The 25,804-nt window shown below is 45.1% G+C and overlaps 1 protein-coding gene across 3 annotated transcripts in view; it reads right to left on the minus strand.

Moving 5' to 3' along the window:
* Positions 1 to 153: 153 nt before the first annotated feature.
* The window catches only part of WDR25 (WD repeat domain 25), a 177,585-nt gene continuing 151,934 nt past the window's right edge, over positions 154 to 25,804 (minus strand). For 2 of the 3 annotated variants that reach the window (XM_077269513.1, XM_077269505.1), the window contains exons 5-7: positions 17,190 to 17,360; positions 10,205 to 10,345; positions 163 to 1,614 (exon numbers count right to left, since the gene is read on the minus strand). In XM_077269513.1, coding sequence (XP_077125628.1) covers positions 1,393 to 1,614; positions 10,205 to 10,345; positions 17,190 to 17,360 — 534 coding nt within the window. In that variant the 3' untranslated portion in view covers positions 163 to 1,392. Of the gene's footprint in view, positions 1,615 to 10,204; positions 10,346 to 17,189; positions 17,361 to 25,804 lie in introns of all 3 variants that reach the window. The other variant, XR_013216909.1, reaches the window with a different exon arrangement.

Consider the following 25,804-nt stretch of genomic DNA (forward strand, 5'->3'; position numbering starts at 1 on the left):
TATATATATATATATATATATATATATATATAATCTCAAGGTATAATAACAGCACAGTCCTAATGTCGTGGGTGAAATACTTTGGCAAGCAACCAGCCAAGGAGGCTCCAAATGTACAAAACATAGATTGGAAGCAGTACTCCAGTGGAAATCAGTGTAAAAAGTGGACTTTATTCACACAGATAAATGCGAAATTTCAGCTCCTCATGTGAAGCCTTTCTCTAGTACACACACATACCTACATATAATATATACATGCACATGTACACCTATAATACAGCTAATAATAAATATATTGGCCCATAATAAACGTGGACCAATAATGAATCAAAAGATGTGGTGCTCTGAACAACACTTGCTCTAAAGGGGGAAAAGACCTGACAATCGTCTGGATATCACGTAATGACCACAGTGACTTTTAGCCTGAATAGTTCTCTCCGTCACAATGACCCCACTGTAGACCAATAATGGGGCTATTCACAACTCAGTCTTTCGTGAGTTAATTGTGTCCCCTTATGGGCACGGGAGGTGAATCTTTGGACATGGGAGGTGAATCTTGGCAGAGCTGTGCCGTTCCCAAACCTCACAGAGAAATGAATACGAGTTACAGTAATAGTGGAGCTTAGCGGCTCTCGGCCATTTCCGTGGTGCCACCTCCTGTGGTCGGTGCTGGACAGTTATTCCTGTGTCAGCCATAAAAGCGGAGATGGGAATAGCCCCTTAGGCCGTGTCACCGGTGCGTGTGGTGACAGCTTCCACACGTACTGGAAACACACGTAGACCCCTTCACATCAACAGCTCTGCGCACATCAGTGTGTCTGCACGGACCACGTATCTGTGGGGAAAACACGTAGACGTGTCCATTTTTTTGTCGGCAGCACGGTCCGCAATATGCCCCGCACACGTGCACACTGAAGACACAAGAATAACATCAGTGTGTCAAGGACGAGGAGGTTGCAGTTGGATACAGACAAAATAGGTGGGAAGGTGCACTGAACTGTTTGGCCCATCCAAGATTGCGCTCAGCGCTTGTGCTTGGTTTGAATGGTCAGTTAGTGCTGACAGTCTCCCTTTAAGGCCTCTTTTTCCTATAGATTGCAGCTTGCGAGCAGGGCCCTCATTCCTATTGGTATCTGTTTTGAACTGTGATTTCTGTTATGCTGTAATGTCTATTGTCTGTACAAATCCCCTCTATAATTTGTAAAGCGCTGCGGAATATGTTGGCGCTATATAAATAAAATTATTATTATTATTGTGTGTCATCAGCATGACAGGTTCCGGCATCTGGGAAAAGCAGTCAGTGCACCTTCCCACCTATAGTGGCAATTAAGATTAATTTTCGAGTTGATAATTAGGAATTTAAAAAAAAAATGAATATCAGTCCATAGCTGCTCATTCCCAGATCCTGATCTCTCCGTCCCAATAGCAGGTTGCCAGCAGTGAGGGCAGCACCGAGTGGTAATGGACACCTACGCAGGGACTCCCCTGGCTGGGGAGAGTGTGGATGACTTTGGATGTGTGATAATTGTAGAAGGCGATGTTTCCTTCGGAACTTCCTGTTACGATGATGGATCCGTCTGGAGAAAACTCGCATCCCACGGCAAATCCCTCCACCTGTTTGTAAGAGATGGAGCACCTTAATGAGTTTTCCTGCATCGATAATCCTTCCCTCTCACTGGGGATCACAGAGAAACCATCTCTATTTTCTGGAAGGCGTCTCTGCCCCCTCATCTAGGCTCCTTACACCGGCAGACTCCTAATCAACGGCATAAATTTAATTTGCTCGACAACATTGTTGTTGTTTTACAAGCCGGTGAGGAGATTATGGGATACACAGAGGGAAACATTACAACAGTTTTTGTTACATCCTCCAGCATTTGTATCTCCTGCAGGGTTCCCCCCCCCCATTTCTTCATTTCCTACAAAAAACAGCTTAAGAAAAATAAAAAAAAATACAATGATTCACTTCTCAGAGCCAAGGCCATCAATCCAGCACAGAGGAAGCTGGTGGTGATCCAGCCGTGTGATCGAGGCTAGTCAGCCGGCTAAGCTCAATCACCCTATGCTTGGTGGGCATAGCACATGCGAAAAAAGAGCCATTATTAGGGCGTTATCACTTCTTTTTTTAACTCATTCAGTATATGCACGTGGAGAGCTCCTGGCGCCTACATGGAACATATCCTCATTGACTCATTCACTAATAGTATGCCAGAAAATTACCCTTCTGAGAGATGCTGGGCTGGATGGCCACAGAGGAACTATTTTTTTAAATGGTAACATCCTGAAGGGATTGTCTGTATCAGTATGTCATTATGTGCAAGAGCGGTGTAAAGGTGCGGGAGGTGTGGGAGCGGTGCAGGGGTGCGGGAGTGGTGCAGGAGTGCAAGAGCAGTGCAGGGGTGCGGGGGCAGTGCAGGGGTGCGGGAGCAGTGCAGGGGTGCGGGAGCAGTGCAGGGGTGCAGGAGAAGTGCAGGGGTGCAGGAGAAGTGCAGGAGTGCGTGGGCTGTGCAGGGGTGCGGGAGTGGTGTAGAGGTGCAGTCGCAGTGCAGCGGTGTGGGAGCAGTGTAGCGGTGCGGGAGAAGTGCAGGGGCAGTGCAGGGGTGCAGAAGCAGTGCAGGGGTGCGGGGGCAGTGCAGGAGAAGTGCAGGGGTGCAGGAGAAGTGCAGGAGTGTGTGGGCAGTGCAGGGGTGCGGGAGTGGTGTAGAGGTGCAGTCGCAGTGCAGCGGTGTGGGAGCAGTGTAGCGGTGCGGGAGAAGTGCAGGGGCAGTGCAGGGCTGCGGGAGCAGTGCAGGGGTGCGGGAGCAGTGCAGGGGTGCGGGAGCAGTGCAGGGGTGCGGGAGCAGTGCAGGGGTGCGGGAGCAGTGCAGGGGTGCGGGAGCAGTGCAGGGGTGCGGGAGCAGTATAGGGGTGCGGGAGCAGTATAGGGGTACGAAAGCAGTGTAGGGGTACGGAAGCAGTGTAGGGGTACGGAAGCAGTGTAAGCGTGTGAAAGCAGTGTAGGGGTGTAGGAGGAGTGTAGGGGTGCGGGAGCAGTGTAGGGGTGAAGGGGCAGTATAGGGGTGAAGGGGCAGTATAGGGGTGCGAGGGCAGTATAGGGGTGCGGGAGCAGTGTAGGGGTGAAGGGGCAGTATAGGGGTGAAGGGGCAGTATAGGGGTGCGAGGGCAGTATAGGGGTGCGAGGGCAGTATAGGGGTGCGAGGGCAGTATAGGGGTGAGGGAGCAGTGTAGGGGTGCGTGGGCAGTGTAGGGGTGCGTGGGCAGTGTAGGGGTGCGTGGGTAGTGTAGGGGTGCGAGAGCAGTGTAGGGGTGTGGGGGCAGTGTAGGGGTGCGAGAGCAGTGTAGGGGTGCGAGAGCAGTGTAGGGGTGCGGGGGCAGTGTAGGGGTACGAAAGCAGTGTAAACGTGTGAACAGGGTCGGTTTTAGACAAAGTGGGGCCCTAGGCAAAAGTTTAAAATGAGGCCACTAATGCTCACATATTGCACCATGACACTCAAACATTTTGGTTGAATTGACATGCGTTAAGTTCAGACCATTCGATGCGTGTGATCGACAATATTAAAGTCGTTTGGCTCTTGTTTCTCAGCCTCTTTACACTAATGAAGAATGATGGGGACAGAACACTAATAGATCAATCTGTCCCCATATAGTATCATGTTATAAGCAGCAGGGCTGGCGAGTCGGAGTCAATGTCCATTTTGGTAGAATTGGTATCAAATGGACAGACTCTGACTCCTTAAATACATTATATAATACATTGGGTGCAGGATGTGCTGTAATTTTTTCATAATAATGTGGGAAAGTTATGAAATGTCCTATAAATGAGCATTTTGCTAATTCATGAACGATTGCCAACATGTTTATATATATGAACTCTCGTCTGTTCAGCCAGTATTTAAAAATTTGCATGACACACAAAGACACACACACACACACACACTATCACTATGTGTCTATACCCAGCCATCTACATATACTAATAACAAATATTCAAGTTTTCATGACTATGAAAATTGTACATTTACACTGAAGGCAAAACTATGAATTAACACATGTGGAAATATATACTTAAAAAAGTGTGAAACAACTGAAAATATGTCATATTCTAGGTTCTTCAAAGTAGCCACCTTTTGCTTTGATGACTGCTTTGCACACTCTTGGCATTCTCTTGATGAGCTTCAAGAGGTAGTCACCGGGAATCGTTTTCACTTCACAGATGTGCTTTGTCAGGTTTAATAAGTGGGATTTCTTGCCTTATAAATGGTGTTGGGACCATCAGTTGTGTTGTGCAGAAGTCTGGTGGATACACAGCTGATAGTCCTACCGAATAGACTGTTAGAATTTGTATTATGGCAAGAAAAAAGCAGCTAAGTAAAGAAAAATGAGTGGCCATCATTACTTTAAGAAATGAAGGTCAGTCAGTCTGAAAAATTGTGAAAACTTTGAAAGTGTCCCCAAGTGCAGTGGCAAAAACCATCAAGCGCTACAAAGAAACTGGCTCACATGAGGACCGCCTCAGGAAAGGAAGAACAAGAATCACCTCTGCTTCTGAGGATAAGTTTATCCGAGTCACCAGCCTCAGAAATCTCAGGTTAACAGCAGCTCAGATTAGAGACCAGGTCAATGCCACACAGAGTTCTAGCAGCAGACACATCTCTACAACAACTGTTAAGAGGAGACTTTGTGCAGCAGGCCATCATGGTAAAATAGCTGCTAGGAAACCACTGCTAAGGACAGGCAACAAGCAGAAGAGACTTCTTTGGGCTAAAGGACACAAGGAATGGACATTAGACCAGTGGAAATCTGAGCTTTGGTCTGATGAGTCCAAATTTGAGATCTTTGGTTCCAACCACCGTGTCTTTGTGCGACGCAGAAAAGGTGAACGGATGGACTCTACAAGCCTGGTTCCTATCGTGAAGCATGGAGGAGGAGGTGTGATGGTGTAGGGGTGCTTTGCTGGTGACACTGTTGGGGATTTATTCAAAATTGAAGGCATACTGAACCAGCATGGCTACCACAGCATCTTGCAGCGGCATGCTATTCCATCCTGTTTGGACCATCATTTATTTTTCAACAGGACAATGACCCCAAACACACCTCCAGGCTGTGTAAGGGCTATTTGACCAAGAAGGAGAGTGATGGGGTGCTACGCCACATGATCTGGCCTCCACAGTCACCAGACCTGAACCCAATCGAGATGGTTTTGGGTGAGCTGGACCGCAGAGTGAAGGCAGAAGGGCCAACAAGTGCTAAGCATCTCTGGGAACTCCTTCAAGATTGCTGGAAGACCATTCCCGGTGACTACCTCTTGAAGCTCATCAAGAGAATGCCAAGAGTGTGCAAAGCAGTCATCAAAGCAAAAGGTGGCTACTTTGAAGAACCTAGAATATAAGACATATTTTCAGTTGTTTCACACTTTTTTGTTAAGTATATAATTCCACATGTGTTAATTCATAGTTTTGATGTATAATTTTCATAGTCATGAAAATACAGAAAAATCTTTAAATGAGAAGGTGTGTCCAAACTTTTCGTCTGTACTGTATATACATACATATATATATATATATATATATATAGATAGATAGATATATATATATATATATATATATATATATATATATATATATATATATACACATATATATACATACACACACACACACACACATATATCACACATTTAACACACACACCTACATGGCACATGCTTATACACACATACATTGCAAGCACTTATATACACACACATACATACATGGCACGCACATATATACACACACACACATACATGGCAAGCACTTATATACACACACATACATGACACACACTTATGCACACACACATACATGGCACGCACTTATACACACACACGCATGGCACACACATACATGTACATGGCGCGCATTTATACACACACACATACATGGCACGCACTTATACACACACATACATGGCACACACTTATACACACACACGGCAAGCACTTATACACACACGGCACGCAGTTATACTCACACACACATACATGGCACGCACTTATACACACACATACATGGCACGCACTTATACACACACACATTGCACGCACTTATACACACACATGCATGGCACACATACATGGCACGCATTTATACACACACATACATACATACATACATGGCACACACATACATGGCAAGCACTTATATACACACACATACATACATGGCACACACTTATTCATACATAAACACACATGGCACGCACTTATACACACACACACATACATGGCACGCACTTATACACACACATGCATGGCACACACATACATGGCACGCATTTATACACACACATACACGGCACGCACTTATATACACACACACAGCACGCATTTATACACACATGCATAAATGGCACACACATGCTGCACAACAAATTTGATACATGTGATTCACATAAACACATACACATAGCTCACAGACAGTACACATAACACACACTATACACACCACACATACACACACTGCACACACCTCAGATACACACACACTGCTTTATGCTGGAGGGAATGTTCCACACTATCCCATGCAGCTCCTCCTGCTCCCAGCAGCACTGTCCCAGCAGACACCTTCCTGCCCTCTCCTCTGCTGGGACTGCCGACAAGAGCAGGAGGAGCTGACAGCAGGACAGGAGTCATTTCCACCAGGAGCAGCACACAAAGTGCTGCACTACTTACCTCACAGCTCAGGTTGGTAGCTGCCATTTCTACGTCTCTCTCCCCTCAGAGGCTCCCTGCAGGAGGACAGGAGCACTGGCCAATGAGCACGTCTATCACTCTGATGGGGGAGGTTCAGTGGCCGCTGCTCCTGTGCTTCACTGCACGCTCTTTTTTCTTCACTGCCACTGTGCCAGAAACATCCAGACAGTCCCAGAGTACATGGCCTGTGGTGACATCACAGTCACATGGCAGGTCACCTGATCGTGATGTCACTACAGGTCCTTAAACAGTCTCTACATCGGAAGCTTCACTGATAATGCTTCTGCTACAGCTTCTGCTGTAGATGCTGGGGGCCTCCAAGGGAGTGGGGGCCCCAGGCAGCTGCCTATTCTGCCTGGCCCTAACGCCGGCCCTGCGTGTAAAAGCCGTGTAGGGGTGCGGGGGCAGAGTAGGGGTGTGGGGGCAGTATAGGGGTGCGGGGGCAGTATAGGGGTGTGGGGGCAGTATAGGGGTGCGGGGGCAGTGTAGGGGTGCGGGGGCAGCGTAGGGGTGCAAAAGCAGCATAGGGGTGCGAGGGCAGCATAGGGGTGCGAGGGCAGCATAGGGGTGCGAGGGCAGCATAGGGGTGCGAGGGCAGCATAGGGGTGCGAGGGCAGCATAGGGGTGCGAGGGCAGCATAGGGGTGCGAGGGCAGCGTAGGGGTGTTGGAGCAGTGTAGGGGCGCGGGAGCAGTGTAGGGGTATGAAAGCAGTGTAGGGGTGCGGGGGCAGTATAGGGGTGCGAGGGCAGCGTATGGATGCAAGGGCAGTGTAGGGGTGCGGGGCCAGTGTAGTGGTGCATGGGCAGTGTAGGGGTGTTGGGGCAGTGTAGTGGTGCATGGGCAGTGTAGGGGTGTTGGGGCAGTGTAGGGGCGCGGAGCCAGTGTAGTGTTGCATGGGCAGTGTAGGGGTGTAGCGGCGCGCGAGCAGTGTAGGGGCACGGGAGCAGAAAAAAAAAAACCTTAGGGTTAGGTATCAAAATAGGAAGTTGAAAGAATACTTATTATAAAATGACTCACTTGCAGTGGAAAATGGAGCAGAAAAGAACAGTAAAATAAAAAATACATTAGGAATTAAACCCACAGCCTGCAAGAAAACCTAAGAAACTAAATATTAACTTGTATTACTGAGCAGCACACAGGCACAAAGCCTCCTGATTTCACAGCCAAAGGTAAAACATTTACATTCAGACATCGAGCTTTGCATGAATAATATATGACCCAGACATGGATACAGAGCGCAGCGTACTGAATAACGGAGGTCTACTGTCTATAACCTTCGGAGCTCCCTTCATGTACACAGCCCAGGAAACTAACTACATATTACCTTTGTACCACCAAGCACCAGGATTTAAAGGAGAAACGCAAATGATACTTCTATACGCCTATCAGGGTACTACTAAGACCTCTGCTCAAAAAATGCTGCAGCAAAGGAAAAGAAACTTCAGTGCAGTGGTGCAAATTCAAGATCGTCTACTCAACACCTAAATCTGCTGCTACGTTTCACACAGAATATTGCAATTAAGAGTGACCATTTTTTTTCATTCTATACTCTAAGGATGAAAAATTGTTGGCAACGTCAATCCGTGTTGGGTAACGTAAGGTGTATAAACTGCAGAACAGGGGAAATAGAAAGACAATGTAGATGACTATAACTACTATAATACTGACGCCATGTACAAGAATATAACTACTATAATACTGCTCCGTATATACAGGAATATAACTACTATAATACAGCTCCTATGTACAAGAATATAACTACTATAATACTGATCCATATGTACAAGAATATAACTACTATAATACTGCTCCGATGTTCAGGAATATATCTACTATAATATATTCCAGTACATAGGTGGCAGTAACTATTATAACACTGCCCCCATGTACAAGAATATAACTACTATACTACTGCCCCCATGTACAAGAATATAACTACTATAATACTGCTCCTATGTACAAGAATATATCTAATATAATACCACCCCTAATGTACAAGAATATAACTATTCTAATACTGCCCCCATGTACAAGAATATAACAACTATAATACAGCTCCTATGTACAAGAATATAACTACTATAATACTGATCCATATGTACAAGAATATAACTACTATAATACTGCTCCTATGTACAAGATTATATCTAATATAATACTGACCCCAATGTACAAGAATATAACTACTATGATACTGCTCCTATGTTCAGGAATATATCTACTATAATACTGCTCACTATGTACAAGAATATAACTATTATAACACTGCTCCTATGTACAAGAATATAACTACTATAACAATGCCGCTATGTACAAGAATATAACTACTATAATACTGCTCCTATGTACAAGATTATATCTAATATAATACTGACCCCAATGTACAAGAATATAACTACTATGATACTGCTCCTATGTTCAGGAATATATCTACTATAATACTGCCACCTATGTACTGGAATATAACTATTATAACACTGCTCCTATGTACAAGAATATAACTACTATACTACTGCCCCCATGTACAAGAATATAACTACTATAATACTGCCTCCTATGTACAAGAATATATCTACTATAATACTGTTCCTACGTACAAGAATATAACTAATATAATACTGCTCCTATGTACAAGAATATAACTATTATAATACTGCCCCTATGTACAAGAATATAACTACTATAATACTGTCCCTATGTACAAGAATATAACTATTATAATACTGCCCCCTATGTACAAGAATATAACTACTATAATACTGACCCCTAAGTACAAGAATATAACAACTATAATACTGCCCCCCATGTACACTGTACACGAATATAACAACTATAATACTGCCCCCTATGTACAAGAATATAACTACTATAATACTGTCCCTATGTACAAGAATATAACTATTATAATACTGTCCCTATGTACAAGAATATAACTACTATAATACTGACCCCTATGTACAAGAATATAACTACTATAATACTGCCCCATATGTACAAGAATATAACTATTATAATACTGCTCCTATGTACAAGTATATAACTACTATAATACTGCCCCATGTACAAGAATATAACTACTATAATACTGACCCCTATGTACAAGAATATAACTACTACAATACTGACCCCTATGTACAAGAATATAACTACTATAATACTGCTCCTATGTACAAGAATGTAACTACTATAATACTGCTCCTATGTACAAGAATATAACTACTATAATACTCCCCCTATGTACAAGAATATAACTACTATAATACTGCCCCATATGTACAAGAATATAACTACTATAATACTGCTCCTATGTACAAGTATATAACTACTATAATACTGCCCCTATGTACAAGAATATATCTACTATAATACTGTCCCTATGTACAAGAATATAACTACTATAATACTGCCCCCTTAGTATATTCCGAAGTATACAGTAGGAATGGTAGAACTCTATATTATACATTTATTACCTTGTGACCTTCAAACCTTTTCTTCTTATTCATTTTGTAAGGGCGCTGAGTAGAAAATAAAGCAATGTAGTTCCCATTAGTCTGTGCAGCAAATACACTCTCCTTTGGGTGCAGTGCGAGGCTTGGGCAAGTGTATCGTTCCTAAAATAAAGAAAAACATCCAATTACATTTCTTTTCATTAGTGCATACATAAAAGAAAACCTAGTATCCAATGGTGACATGAGCAAATCAGACTAAACTACCACAGTTGTAAATCATCATGCTGTAAATGGTTCTATGACCTAAACATTAAGCGCTGCTTACACCATTGTGAAGGTTTGTTAATACAGTGTTGCAGGAAACTGCAGTCATGTGCTATATGAGCAAACATCACCGCTGTAATGCATGATTCAATGATGAACGTAATGTCATTGCTGAAGGGCTGCTGGGGACATATGCTAATCTATACTACAACTATTGTCAGGATACTGGGAGTTGTAGTCTAGCATACGTTTTTACAGACTAGTTGCATACAGCAGGATGTAGAAGCAAAGAACAACTTGGAAATCTTACTTTCTGGAAAAAATAAATAAAATATCTGTTTCAAGCTCCAGCAATAAGATGAAAGTCAAGTGTGTCTCATTGTGTACTTCACTTATGACACGAGCCGGACGCGTTCACATTTAATAAAATCTCACGAATTGCAATCAATAAATAACTGTGGCGCAGTATCAGGCGCGGCAGAGGTGGCGGGACAGGGAATATTAATAGGGTTTACTACAAGTGAGAGTTATTTTCCACATGGCAGGATCGGTGGAGAGGTTCATTATACCAGGACTATGAAGGTTTTATGGAGGTGGCTCTCAGCCCTGCATGAACTTACATTTCTCAATTTTCTGGCTTTAGATTTCTTTTTCTTAGTTATGTCACTTTTTTTCATTTGTTTTTTTTCCCCTGCAGCCAGTCCTTGAAAATGTACAATGTTGAAAAACTCTAGTATTGAACACGTGATATGCACCAAATGCTAAAAACAGAAGTGTAACTTTAAAGGGGGTGTCTGAGACCAACATTGATCGAGGTGTCCGGTGTTGAACCCAGTTATCTCCTGCGTACGGATGTTAACAATGTATGTGGTAGAACGGTGTGGCTCCATACATTTTAAAGTGGCAGTGTCACCTGAATAGTTGATAGGGTGCAGAACTCCTATCTAATATATAACATTGAATGTGCAGTCAGTCACTACTAGGGAGAGCGCTCACTGTGCACGGTGTTATTCCGGGACTCTATGCTGTAAACTCCCTAGAGTGATTGCTCTAGGTGGCCAGAATATTGTCATTTAACGCTACAGATCAGCAGGGGGTATGAGCTTGGAATGGGAAAAACGGAGTTCAAACGCCTGAGTAGATATAGGTAAAAAAATGACATAGTAAAAAAATATTAACCTTAAACACATCATAAGGAGGAAAAACATGCAAAGATCATATCCAAAAACACCTCTTGGTCCATAAGTAAATTCTTGTTCTCAAGCTGGTAAACACGCATATTACTTACTGGTAATGTGTTTTTACGGAACCCATGACAGCACCAATGAGAGAGGGGATACGCCCTTTAAGGACAGGAAACCTTCAAGACAAAAAGGGCGGCACCTCTCTCCGCACCAGTGGATTACAGAGCATGAGAGGACCTCCGAGTTAGTGCACACACATGTTTATAGAAATTATCCTTAACCCCACCTTAAGTGGTAAACCATATACAATAACCCACCAACCAGAAGGTGATGGCTTAGTAACGGGAGGGAATATAAGGGTGCTGTCATGGGTTCCGTAAAAACACATTACCGGTAAATAATATACGTGTTTTCTTGTCACCCACGACAGCACCAACTAGAGAATTACAGAGAATTACTCTATCAGGGAGGGACCACAGCCTGTAGAACCCTCTTCCCAAACATGAGATCAGAAGACTCAGAAAGGTCCAGTCTATAGTGGCTATAAAAGGTGGAAGGTGTTCTATGGACACATCAGATCTTTCAGCCCAAGATGTTGCTATCGCTCTTGTAGAGTGGGCCCTCAGGTCATCAGGGACCAGTCTTCTTGCGCCTACATAGACCAATCCGATAGCTTCCCCATCCATCTGGATAGAGTACCCTTCGAAACTCCCATCCCCTTCCTAGAACCCTGGAAGGAGATAAACAGAGCCCTATCCTTCCTCCAAGGTTTTGTTGCCGACAAATAATGAAGGCATCTTCTAACATCTAGGGTATGGAATTTCCTTTCACTATCATTCTTTGGGTTAGGATAGAAGGAAGGTAGCGATAGCGCTTGTGACCTATGGAACCTAGATACTACTTTAGGCAGATAGGCAGGGTCAGGTTTTAAAACTACTCTATCGTCCATTACCATGGTAAAGGGAGGATCTGCTGATAGGGCCTGTATATCGCTTACTCTCCGTGCTGATGTAAGGGCTACTAAGAGTATAGTTTTTATTGTTATGGCTTTATGGATCCTTCAGATAAAAGCTCAAAGGGGGGGTTCTGTTAAAGCATTCAAGACCAGTTTCAAGTCCCATGGAGGGACCCTGGCAAGTGGGACACGTCTGGATCTAGCGCATGCCCTAAAAAACCTGACCACCCATCGGTTACCCGTGAGGTTGTAATTATACAGAGCCCCTAAGGTTGATACCTGAACTCTCAAGGTAGTAACCACCATGCCCTGTTTCTGCCCCTTCTGATGGAACTCCAGGATTTATTTTAGGGGCACCTTTCCTTCCAGAGAACACTCTGTAGATGACAGAAATTTTTTCGAGGTCCTTCAGTAAATTTTTGTAGTGACCGGCTTCCTACTAGTAAGTGAGGTAGAGACCATGTTGGTAGAAAACCCCTTACCCGCTAGCACTGACCTCTCAAGTTCCAGGCTGTTAATTGCAGCCCAGTCACCTGAGAATGGAACACGGGGCCCTTGAGGTAAAAGAACCAGGGCCTCTTGGACCAAAAGGGGGCACCACTCTTGCCCTGTCCTGCCTGATCTTCCTGAGAACTGCTGGTATTAGACAGACAGGGGGAATGGCGTAGGCCCGAGTAAAGTCCCAGTTGATCCGAAAGGCATCTACCGCCTGAGGATTTTCTCTTAGTTTCATGGAGCAGAACCTCTCTACTTTGCTGTTCTGGCGAGTGGCAAAAAGGTCAATTTCCGGCCGTCTCCACATGTACACCAGACGCCTGAATATTGCCGTTTTGAGGGACCATTCACCCTGCAGAAGCGGTCTGCGGCTCAGAAAATCTGCTGTTATTGTCCTTTCCTCTGATGTGAAGACAGTGAAAGGATGTTTCTCTCCGCAAGGCTGAAAATCTGCTCGGTAACATACATTAGGGAGCAGGACCGTGTACCCCCCCGATGGTTTAGGTATGCAACAGTGACTTGGTTGTCTGACAATATCTTCACATGATGGCCTCGCAGGAACGGTAGGAGACTCTGCAGCACATTCTCTACCGCCAAAAGTTCCCACATATTTGAGGAGGCTTTCTTCTCTGCTGTGACCACGTTCCCTGAACCAGATGGTCGTACAGATGGTGCTCTCCACCCCCTGGGACTGGCGTCTGTGGTAACTACCCTGGTGAGTTGAGGAAACCACGGGATCCCCTCCCGAAAGGAATTTATTTGCAAACACCAGCGGAGCGAATGTATAACCTACTGAGGTAGAGTCCGTGTACCCTCCAGATACCCCTGCAAGGAATGTTGGCTTTCCAAGACAAACACCTGCAACTCTCGAGTGGATCTGGGCCCACTTCACTGCCGGGATACATTAGGTCAGGGAGCCCAGGAGGGACATAGCACTTCTGAGAGACATTACTGGATTTCGAATTGACCTGGAAAGAAGACTGAGCAACTTTTTTTTTCTTTTGCTCTGGCAGGCGACACTCTTGCTGGCAAGAGTCGAGCAAGAGTCCTAGAAACCTTGATTTTTCTATGTTCAAACACCACCCTAAGCCTTCTAAGATGGTGGTTATGTCTCTCACTTGATTGTGGCAGTGAGTGAAAGAACGGCCTTCTATCAGGAAGTCGTCCAGGAAAGGGATGACCAGTCTGTTTCTTTCCCTGAGGTGGGCCGTAACCTCCACTATTAACCTCCATAACCTCCGCTAGTATTGTGTTAATACACGAGGTGCCATTGCCAGGCCAATGGGAAGGGCCTTGTACTGGAGGTGCCTTGTGGTGCCCCCTACTGGTACCGCCACTCTGAGATATTTCCGGAATGCTACATGTATTGGCACATGGTAATATGTGTCCTTTAAGTCTAGGACGGCCATATAGCAACCCGGAAAGAGCAGTTGAATTGCTGACTTTATTGATTCCATTTTGAATTTTGGAATATTCAAGAATTTGTTCAGACCCTTTAGGTTGAAAATCGTTCTATACGAGCTGTCCAGCTTCTTTATTTGAAACAGGGGAGAATAAAAGCCTCCTCCTTCTGGTGGTGCATCTTGCAGATTTTCTTTAAGAGGCTCAGTACCTCTGCCCCTAATGCTTTTTGCTCCGAGTCGGACACTTGTGGGGCAGTCACGACGAACCTGTTTGGGGGAAGTCTCCCAAACTCCAGTTTCAACCCTGCCCCCACCAGGTTGAGGATCCAAGGACTGGATGATAATTTCTCCCAGGCTGGAAGAGGGAGAGCTTTCCTCCTTTGTGGGGCGGAGAGTCATTTGGAGGACTTTCTATAATTTCGGGAAGAAGCACAAAAGAGGAACCCTTGCTCTTTTTTGGTCTATCTTCCCACCTCTTATGTTCTGTGGATGTTCTCTTTCAGTTGTATCTTTTACCCCCTGAAAGGACTGCCTGAAGGATGAGAAGGGAGGTTTTGGGAACCCTTTCTTCTTATCGGCCACTTTTTCTAAGATATCATCCAAAGGTGAGCCGAATAAGTACTGACCTTCACAGGGGAGAGAGCATAGCTTCCCTTTTGCCTGAACGTCCCTTGGGCAACTTTTTAACCAGACTGCTCTCCTGCCTGCATTAGATAATGCGGCAGATCTTGCGGCCAGTCTGGCTTAGTCGGCTGATGCATCTGCCAAAAAGGCTGCTGCTCCCCTGATTAATGGGAGCGTGGCAAGAATGGAGTCCCTGGATGAATCCCCACACAGCTGGTCTTCCAATGTGCTCAGCCAGACCATGAGGGAACTCGCTGTGCAGGTTGCAGCGATGGCTGGTCTCAGCGCATCTGCTGATGACTCGCATGTTACTTTAAGGAAGGAGTAAACCTTCCTATCAAGAGGGTCTTTCAACAACCCCGAGTCCTCAAAGGGGAGAGATGAACTTCTTGAGGCCTTGGATATGGGAACATCCAATTTGGGAGCTTTATTCCAGGACGTAGTGGCCTCTTTCTCAAAGGGGTACTTCCTTTTGAAGGAGGTTGGCAGGGGGCCTTTCCTATCAGGCTTCTCCCATTCATTACTAATGAGACTCAACAATTTCTCATTAATAGGAAAAGCTCTTCTTTCTTTTTGTCCAACATGACATCTTAGATAGATTTTTTTTGGCCTTCTTTTCTACTAGTCTCATAGTGGACCTTACGGCTTTAACTAAATTGTCCACCTCTTCCAGAGGGAAGCAATAACCCGAGCTCGAGTCACTTTCTGACGACGATGATTCTGAATTATCTCGCAGAACCTCCTCGTCCGATGCCATCGACGATGAGGGAGACACTTCAGCCCTATCCCTTCTTGGTGATCCTGAGAGGGACTGTGACTTTTATGAGTTCTCCACCTCAGCTCTGATGAGAGTTCTTAAGGTGAAAAAGAAGTCAGGGGACTCAGAAGCCACCGTGTCATTGATACATGCCTGGCATAATCATTTGACCCATGTGTCAGCCAAATTCTGCCCGCACAGAGCGCTTCGACTTCCCTATGCACTTTCTAGGGGGCTCCTACCAGAAAGGCCAGAGAGAAAAGGCGAGAGAGATTTGCATTATTAAAATGGCATTCTCGAAACACTCACTCACCACTCAGAGGAAATTAGAGGGTGCCGGAATAGGAGGCAGGACTTCATCCAAAAGGTCTCCTTTAGGGACCGCGGAATCTTCCATCCTGGTAGAGCTGCGCCAGCTTGTCCTAGAATCTTTGGACCTGCACTGTCCCGCTGGAGTGTCTAGAACATCCATCCTGGTGAGGCTGGTGTCAGGGTCGCTACGGTTGCTGTCTCCCCATGTTGCTGCTGTGGCTGCAGATTCTGCAGCTGCTGCTGTGTAGAGGGCTGCTGTGCCTCCATAGCTGCACTAGTGCCCCAGCCTAGCCGGCGATCCACCCTTAAGTACTGTGCCTTTAGGGGATCTGCCGGCCGGCGTCTCTTGCAGCTTCCGGTACCCGCCCCCGGAAGTGCTCTGGGCGAAAGGTCCCAGCCGCATCATCAGAGCGTGACTTCCAGTTTCCGGCCGCTTTACGTCACCTCGCCGGTATGCAGGGCTGTCGGTTAACCATGCTGTGATGGCGTCACAGGCTCCTGCATGACTGGCGGTCGAGACCCCATCACCTAACCCCCCCCGTGGAGCTTCCGATATGTCTGGCGCCAGCCGAAGCTGAGACGGTGCCCTGCCGCAACCAACCGGCCCAGATCTGGGATCTTTGCCTTTTGTCTTCTTTTCTTCTGCCACCATGCCAGCAGCTCCTGCTGCTGACGACTGAAGGTTCCCCCATCAAGGACAGGAAACCACTGATGCGGAGAGAGGAGCCGCCCTTTTTATCTTGAAGGTTTACTTTCCTTGAAGGGCAGATCCCCTCTCTCGTTGGTGCTTTGATAGGTGACAGGAAAAAACAAATATTATTTACCGTATTCTTCTCTTAAATTGGTTTCTAAAAAAGCTGGGTGAGAACCAATACTCCTGCCATAAAAACTCAACAGTGACAGATACCAAACTTTTTCAAAACTTTTCACAGAAAATCCAACTAATCATCTGTTCTGTAAAGGTACACGTTTATACAGAAGTGCTGTTCAGACATACACACAAGAGTCATACATGAAATATCTGATTAGAGACTTTGGCAGTTGTGGCGAAATCCCAGGCGATGATGGTGCGGTCAGCGGAGTCTCGACTCACACAGTCTGTGGTGCTCAAAAATTCTTTACCATCAGGGAGGAAGAGGATATCAAAGTGTTGCTGTACAGAAGCTCTGTATACATGGATTACCTAAAATACATAAGATAAATATACATTAATAATAAGAATAAAACTACTGTAGAAGGGAAGTGCCCCAAAATGTACATCTTTATATAGAGATACGTATAGTGCCTGTTTTGTGTACATATACAGTACAGAGCAAAAGTTTGGACACACCTCGTTTAAAGATTTTTCTGTATTTTCATGACTATGAAAATTTTAAATTCACACTGAAGGCATCAAAACTATGAATTAACACATATGGAATTATATACTTAACAAAAAAGTGTGAAACTACTGAAAATATGTCTTATATTTTAGGTTCTTCAAAGTAGCCACCTTTTGCTTTGATGACTGCTTTGCACACTCTTGGCATTCTCTTGATGAGCTTCAAGAGGTAGTCACCGGGAATGGTTTTCACTTCACAGGTGTGCCCCGTCAGGTTTAATAAGTGGGATTTCTTGCCTCATAAATGGGGTTGGGACCATCAGTTGTGTTGTGCAGAAGTCTGGTGGATACACAGCTGATAGTCCTACTGAATAGACTGTTAGAATTTGTATTATGGCAAGAAAAAAGCAGCAAAGTAAAGAAAAATGAGTGGCCATCATTACTTTAAGAAATGAAGGTCAGTCAGTCCGAAAAATTGGGAAAACTTTGAAAGTGTCCCCAAGTGCAGTTGCAAAAACCATCAAGCGCTACAAAGAAACTGGCTCACATGGGGACCGCCCCAGGAAAGGAAGATCAAGAGTCACCTCTGCTTCTGAGGATTAGTTTATCCGAGTCACCAGCCTCAGAAATCGCAGGTTAACAGCAGCTCAGATTAGAGACTAGGTCAATGCCATAGAGAGTTCTAGCAGCAGACACATCTCTATAACAACTGTTAAGAGGGGACTGTGCAGCAGGCCTTCATGGTAAAATAGCTGCTAAGAAACCACTGCTAAGGACAGGCAACAAGCAGAAGAGACTTGTTTGGGCTGAAGAACACAAGGAATGGACATTAGACCAGTGGAAATCTGTGCTTTGGCGTGATGAGCCCAAATTTGAGATCTTTGGTTCCAACCACCGTGTCTTTGTGCGACGCAGAAAAGGTGAACGGATGGACTCTACATGCCTGATTCCCACCGTTAAGCATGGAGGAGGAGGTGTGATGGTGCTTTGCTGGTGACACTGTTCGGGATTTATTCAAAATTGAAGGCATACTGAACCAGCATGGCTACCACAGCATCTTGCAGCGGCATGCTATTCCATCCGGTTTGCGTTTAGTAGGACCATCATTTATTTTTCAACAGGACAATGACCCCAAACACACCTCCAGGCTGTGTAAGGGCTATTTGACCAAGAAGGAGAGTGATGAGGTGCTATGCCAGATGACCTGGCCTCCACAGTCACCAGACCTGAACCCAATCGAGATGGTTTGGGGTGAGGTGGACCGCATAGTGAAGGCAAAAGGGCCAACAAGTGCTAAGCATCTCTGGGAACTCCTTCAAGATTGTTGGAAGACCATTTCCGGTGACTACCTCTTGAAGCTCATCAAGAGAATGCCAAGAATGTGCAAAGCAGTCATCAAAGCAAAATGTGGCTACTTTGAAGAACCTAGACTATAAGACATAATTTCAGTTGTTTCACACTTTTTTGTTAAGTATATAATTCCACATGTGTTAATTCATAGTTTTCATGCCTTCAGTGTGAATTTACAATTTTCATAGTCCTGAAAATACAGAAAAATCTTTAAATGAGAAGATGTGTCCAAACATTTGCTCTGAACTGTATATATAATTCCCCCACATGTATTCCACATGATGCAGAAGCCCCCTCCTCCAGCATGTTGTCTTAATTGCCTTAAGACAAAGAAGGTCCAGCCATGTTCTAGCAGAACAGGTTTAATCAGGATGCCGGGGATGTACCTTAGCCAGTGGAGGATATACTGGTGACATCATCCCCCACACCTGGGGCTGGACACACTTCTTTTTACCTGGACATATAAATACAAGAGGTGTGCTTTTCTCTCTCTCTTTCTTCCGGACACCATGAGGATCATATAGCTGAGTTTAATCTATAATCCCTTTTCTTACTAGGCCCTATACGCAAGCATTACCGTATTTTTCGGACTACAAGACGCACTTTTTCCCCCCCAAAAAAGGGGGGAAAATGGGGGGGTGCGTCTAATAGTCGCAATGCAGGCTTACCGTGGCGGCAGAGGTACGGTGGCAGAGGTGTGGTGGCAGAGGTGCGGCGGCAGACGTGCGGGGATGAGGAGGCGCAGTGAGCGGGGTCCCTTTCCCCGGTGAGGTGATGCAGCAGCCCGGTAATCAGCAGAGCCGGGTGAATCCTGTTGTTAGCAGTGGTGGCGGCCATCTTCCGGAGGCCGCGCGTGCGCAGATGGAGCGCTCTGCTTCCCGGGGCTTCAGGAAAATGGCCGCGGGATGCCGCGCGTGCGCAGATGGGGATCGCGGCGGCCATTTTCCTGAAGTTCGTGGCTTCAGGAAAATGGCCGCCGCGATCGCCATCTGCGCATGCGCGGCATCCCACGGCCATTTTCCTGAAGCCCCGGGAAGCAGAGCGCTTCATCTGCGCACCCGCGGCCTCGGGAAGATAGCCGCCACCACCGCTAACAACAGTATTCACCCGGCTCTGCTGCTTACCGGGCTGCTGCATCACCTCACCGGGGAAAGGGACCCCTCTGACGCCACACCTCTCACTGCGCCTCCTCATCCCAGCACCTCCTCATCCCAGCACCTCCTCATCCCAGCACCTCCTCATCCCAGCACCTCCTCATCCCAGGACCTCCTCATCCCAGGACCTCCTCATCCCAGCACCTCTGCCGGTAACCACTGCTGCAACCCTCCCATGGACACCAGGCCGTGGCGTCGCCCACCTAAGCAGGAAGGGACCCTGCTCAGGTGCACGCCATACCGCATCACCCCACCTCTGCCGACACCATGCCTCCTGTGACCCTGCTCTGCCACCGCCAGCCCTCAGGTAAGATACTGTAAATTCGGACAATAAGACGGACCCCCATCTTATAAAAAATATTTTTTTCTGCAATTTTCACCCCAAATTTGGGATGCGCCTTATGGTCCGGTGCGTCTTATAGTCCGAAAAATACGGTATATACCCTAGCTTCTTAGGGATGTTGAGTGATAGAAGGGAGGGTGAATATGGCATGTGTGATTTGGATACTTCGGGCAGTTAATTGTAGGTTTTGAATGTGTGATACTGTTGTGATATTACTGTATTAGAGTTGCAGTATCCGTGTATATATATATATATATATATATATATATATATATATATATATATATATATATATATATATATATATATATATACATATATATATATATATATACATACACACACACACATACATAGTCGCCAGCTTGGGTATAAATATATATGGATGTAATAGACTGTAGACTTGTGTGTGTTATAAACATCCTTTATTGATACACTGTTTTGTCTCAGCTAGTATATATTATAAGGATAAAGATAACATTGAGGCATTAGTAAGTGGATATTAATTATTAATAGTCAAGTTCGGCATTAATAGTTAATGTCAGACCTCAATAGAGGTGCAGGGAGAGTTCCCGCTTAATAACTATACTTTAGTATTTGTTGGAGGGAAACGCATCCCTTAACTTCTAGAATACTGCCTCTTTGTACAAGAATATAACTACTATAATACTGCCCCTATGTACAATAATATAACTACTATAAATAAAACACCGGATTACGTACCGGTAATGCTCTTTTATAGAGCCACGACAGCACCCACTGAGAGAGGGGATCCGCCCCTAGGAACAGGAAACCCTACGGTTTGGGTTACAGAGATTGCGAGGAACCGCCTACCAGTTTTAGTAGGTCATTCTATATTAACATTTTATCTTAACTTAATTACGTATATTTACAAGTACCAATCACCCTTAATAGTGCTCATATGCAAACTAATATATAAGGGAGGGAAGTGAAGGGGTGCTGTCGTGGCTCTATAAAAGAGCATTACCGGTACGTAATCCGGTGTTTTCTCTTCGCCACGACAGCACCCACTGAGAGACTTTCAGAGATAGTTATTTGGGGGGGATTATCGTGTTAAGAACTGATCTACCGAAACACAAATCAGTGGAAGCAGATAGATCTAATCTATAGTGATTATAGAAGGTAACAGGAGAGGACCAGGTTGCGGCCTTACATATGAGTTCTATTGGAACCTCTGCTCGTTCCGCCCAGGATGAAGCTATCGCTATGGAATGTGCCTTTACAATCTCAGGTGGATTCTCCCCTTTAGACGAATAGGCAAGGTATATCGCCTCCCGAATCCATCGAGATAATGTGCCTTTTGTAACACCAGCTCCTTTTCTTTGACCCTGGAAGGAAACAAAGAGAGCCCTGCTCTTCTTCCAGGCGCTAGTCCTGTCTAAGTAAGTCATTACAGCCTTTTTCACATCTAAGGTATGGTATTTCTCCTCTTCCTGATTTGTAGGGTTATTATAAAAAGTAGGAAGAAGAATTTCTTGAGATCTATGAAATTTAGTACACATCTTAGGTAGGTAGGAAGGGTCTGTTTTCAGGACAATTCTATCTGGAAATATCGACAGAAAGGGAGGATCTACTGATAGTGCCTGTATGTCACTTACCCTTGTCGCCGATACTAATGCGACAAGAAGAGCAGTTTTGAGAGTAACGTGTTTAATGTGAGCTGAGTGTAGTGGCTCAAATGGGTGACCTGTCAAGGCTTCAAGGACTAGATTAACGTCCCAAGGAGGTATGCGGGGAATCTGAACTGGTTCTGACCTCTGGCAGGCTGAAATAAATCTAGCTATCCACCTATCACCCGCTACATTGTGACTATACAATGCCCCTAGAGCAGAGACTTGTACTTTTAAGGTATTAACTGAAAGACCTAAGTCACGTCCTCTCTGGAGAAATTCTAAAATGTTAAAAATAGGAATTTCTTTTGACAAGGCCAACGGATAAAGACTTAGAAACTTTCTCCATACTCTCACATATATAGAAGTAGTGGATCTTTTCCTACTTAATAACAAAGTATGAATCACTTGATCAGAGAAACCCCTTAGTTTCAACAATTGCCTCTCAAATTCCAGGCTGTCAACCGTAGACCCTTCACATGAGGGTGGTTGAAGGGTCCCTGGAAGAGAAGATCCTGATCCTCTGGGAGAATCCATGGATCTGAGATGGACATGGCTCTGAGCAGGGAGAACCATGGTCTCTTTGGCCAAAATGGGGCAATCAGGATTATATTGGCTTTGTCCTCCCTTATCTTCCTGATTACTGTTGGTAGAAGTATCAGAGGAGGAAAAGCATACGCTTTTTGAAATGTCCATGGCACCTGGAGAGCGTCGAGAAAATCGGGTTTGTCGGATTGGAACATTGAAGCAAACTTTTTTAATTGCCTGTTGTTTCTTGTAGCGAAGAGATCTATCTCTGGTAAACCCCATTTCATGGTTATCATTTTGAAGATTTGATGATTTAAAACCCACTCCCCTTGGTGGAGGGTATGACGACTGAGGAAGTCCGCTTTTGAATTGTCCACTCCTCTGACATGTAGTGCTGATAGAGACAGTAGATGTTCCTCGGCTATAGTTAGGATGTCTTCGGCTATAGACATGAGTGTTCCTGATCTTGTTCCTCCTTGATGATTGATATACGCTACTGATGTCATGTTGTCTGACAGAATCCTTGTATGTGTTCCGTGTAACTGCGGAAGGAATTCACATAGAGCGTGATGGATAGCTTTCAGCTCTCTTATATTAGATGAGTCGCCTGACTCCGTAAACGACCATAGACCTTGGGCTACCTGATCTCCCAAATGTGCTCCCCAACCACTAGGACTGGCATCCGTGAATATTGTGTTTGAGGGTTTAACTACCCAGGGGACCCCACTAACCAAGTGATCTGGTTCTAGCCACCAGGATAGAGATTTAATTACGTCTTCAGAAAGGGAAATTTTACCGTCTAGATGACCTTGTAATTTTATTTCCTCATGTAAAATTGCATATTGTAAACACCTTGAATGAAATTGAGCCCATGGTACTGCTGGGATACATGACGTGAAGGAGCCAAGGAGGGACATGCCTTGTCTTAAAGATATTAGAGGTTTATCTATTACCGACTGTACCTTATTTCTTATTGTCAATTGCTTGGATTGTGGTAGGAAACATTTTTGGCTTATAGAGTCTATTATAATTCCCAAGAATGTTTGTCGAGTAGTTGGAAGAAGTCTAGACTTTTCCCAATTTATCAACCATCCTAACCTTTGCAGGGACGAAACCATATCACACAATCGTTGGTGACATTGTGAAGGGGAACTCCCTACTACTAAAAGATCATCAAGGTACGGGATTATGAGGGTATCTCTTACTCTTAGGTATGACATTACTTCCGACATTAACTTAGTGAATACCCTTGGAGCTATTGATAGTCCAAAGGGCATTGCTGTATACTGAAAGTGTCGTATACATCCATTCAACACAATCGCCACGCGGAGATATTGTTGATGTTCTATAAAAATTGGCAGATGGTAATACGCATCTTTTAGGTCGAGTACCGTCATAAAGCAATGGGGAGACAACAGTATTATGGTGGACCGGATAGACTCCATTTTAAAGGTTTGATTCTCTAAGAAGGTGTTCAATTTTTTAAGGTTCAATATGGTTCTGAATGATCCATCTGGCTTTGGGATTAAAAATAGAGGGGAATAGAATCCCTTTTTTTGCTGAAGAAATGGAACTTCCACCAAAACTCCTTTGGCTAGAAGATTCATTACCTCCTGCTCCAAAGCCTCCTGTTGTAACTGGGTTTTTAAAGAAGTCAATAGAAATGAGTCCGGAGGGACTCGGGAAAATTTTAGTTTTAGGCCAAAGGCGATGATACTATTTGCCCAAACGTTCGAAGTTATTTTCTGCCATTGATCTGAGAAGGAAGACAATCTACCTCCCACAGGCAGATCTGTTCTAGCGGGGTTTTTCCTCAGTTTTGAAAGGGCGCTTCCCAAAGAATGCTCCTCTCTGTCTGGTGTCTCTAGTGGCCCAGCGGTCTTGGTTCTTGAAATCCTTCCTTTTGTTAAACACGGGCTTTCGGAACGCCCTCCTATAAGATGGAAGGTAATTATTATTAGGGAAGCCCTTTTTCCTCTCTCCTGCTTTAGTTAGGATCTCGTCCAGCTTAGTACCAAATAGGTACTCACCCTGACATGGAAGGCCACACAATTTGGATTTTGTCTGGGGATCGCCTTTCCAACCCTTAAGCCACAGGGCCCTACGTGCTGCATTAGTCAGCCCCGCCGACTTGGCCGCCAAACGTATTGAGTCAGCAGATGAGTCTGCCAGGAAGGCTGTAGCGCCCCTAATCAAAGGTATAGAGGCTCTCAACTTGTCTCTAGAGAGACCGTTTTTAAGTCCTTCTTCCAAGTCACTTAGCCAGACTAACATGGACCTAGCGGTGCATGTAGCCGACACAGCCGGTTTTAGGGCTCCCGCACAAGATTCCCACGCTCTTTTAAGGAGAGAGTCGTCTTTGCGGTCCAGAGGATCTTGTAGTGAACCTGAATCCTCCACAGGTAGCAGGGACCTTTTGGATGTGGAAGCCACTGCTGCATCCACTTTTGGGGCTTTTGACCAAGTCGAGAATTCCTCATCATTAAAAGGATAACGTCTCTTTGAAGATGGTGGTAATCCCATCTGCCCCTGGCTTTCCCACTCTTTTTTAATTAAATTTTTAACTGCTGCTATCACCGGAAAGGAGGGTCTTTTCCTTTCAGACAGCCCAGCGAACATTATGTCCTGCTGTGTTTTAGGGGTCTTAGAATCCTCAATGCCCATGGTGTTACAGACGGATTTCACCAGGTTATCTATACTATCGGTGGGGAAGCACGTATCCTGATCCTCGTCCGAGGAAACATTCTCTGGAAATATCCGAATCTGCATTCTCTAATTCGGAAGACTGGTCAGATATGGGTGAAACATATTCTCTTATCCCCTTAGTACGCGTTTCTTTTCCCGAACTATGCAGGGCTTGTAATTCCTCTCTAATCAACACTCTAATGTCTTCTGATTTAACCGAGGCCTCCTCCCGTAAGGTGGAATCAATACATGGTTTACAAAGTTTCTTTTTGTAACTATCCGGAAGGGGCTGAAGACATATCGCACACTGTTTGTGTTTCGTTTTTTCAGTGCATTTTGCCTAGAGTGTTAGAGGAGAGGGAACAGCAATCAGCATAATAGGGTAGATGTACACTCACCCCAGTGATGCTGTCTGTGAAGGTACCGGCTGACGAGGAGGAGACTGCAGAGGCTTGTTCTTCTTAGAAGATCCGCTCCGCTTGGAGCGGCTGCTGCTGCTGGCTTGGCTGCAAGGAGTAGTTGCGGTGGCTTCAATGGAAGACATCGCAGGGTCCTGTGCCGAATCCATATTGGACGCCGGAGCGTTACTGCCGGCGTCCTTTTCACATGGGGGCC

The sequence above is a fragment of the Ranitomeya variabilis genome, chromosome 1 (genome assembly GCF_051348905.1).
Source record: "Ranitomeya variabilis isolate aRanVar5 chromosome 1, aRanVar5.hap1, whole genome shotgun sequence".
Classification (NCBI taxonomy): domain Eukaryota; kingdom Metazoa; phylum Chordata; class Amphibia; order Anura; family Dendrobatidae; genus Ranitomeya; species Ranitomeya variabilis.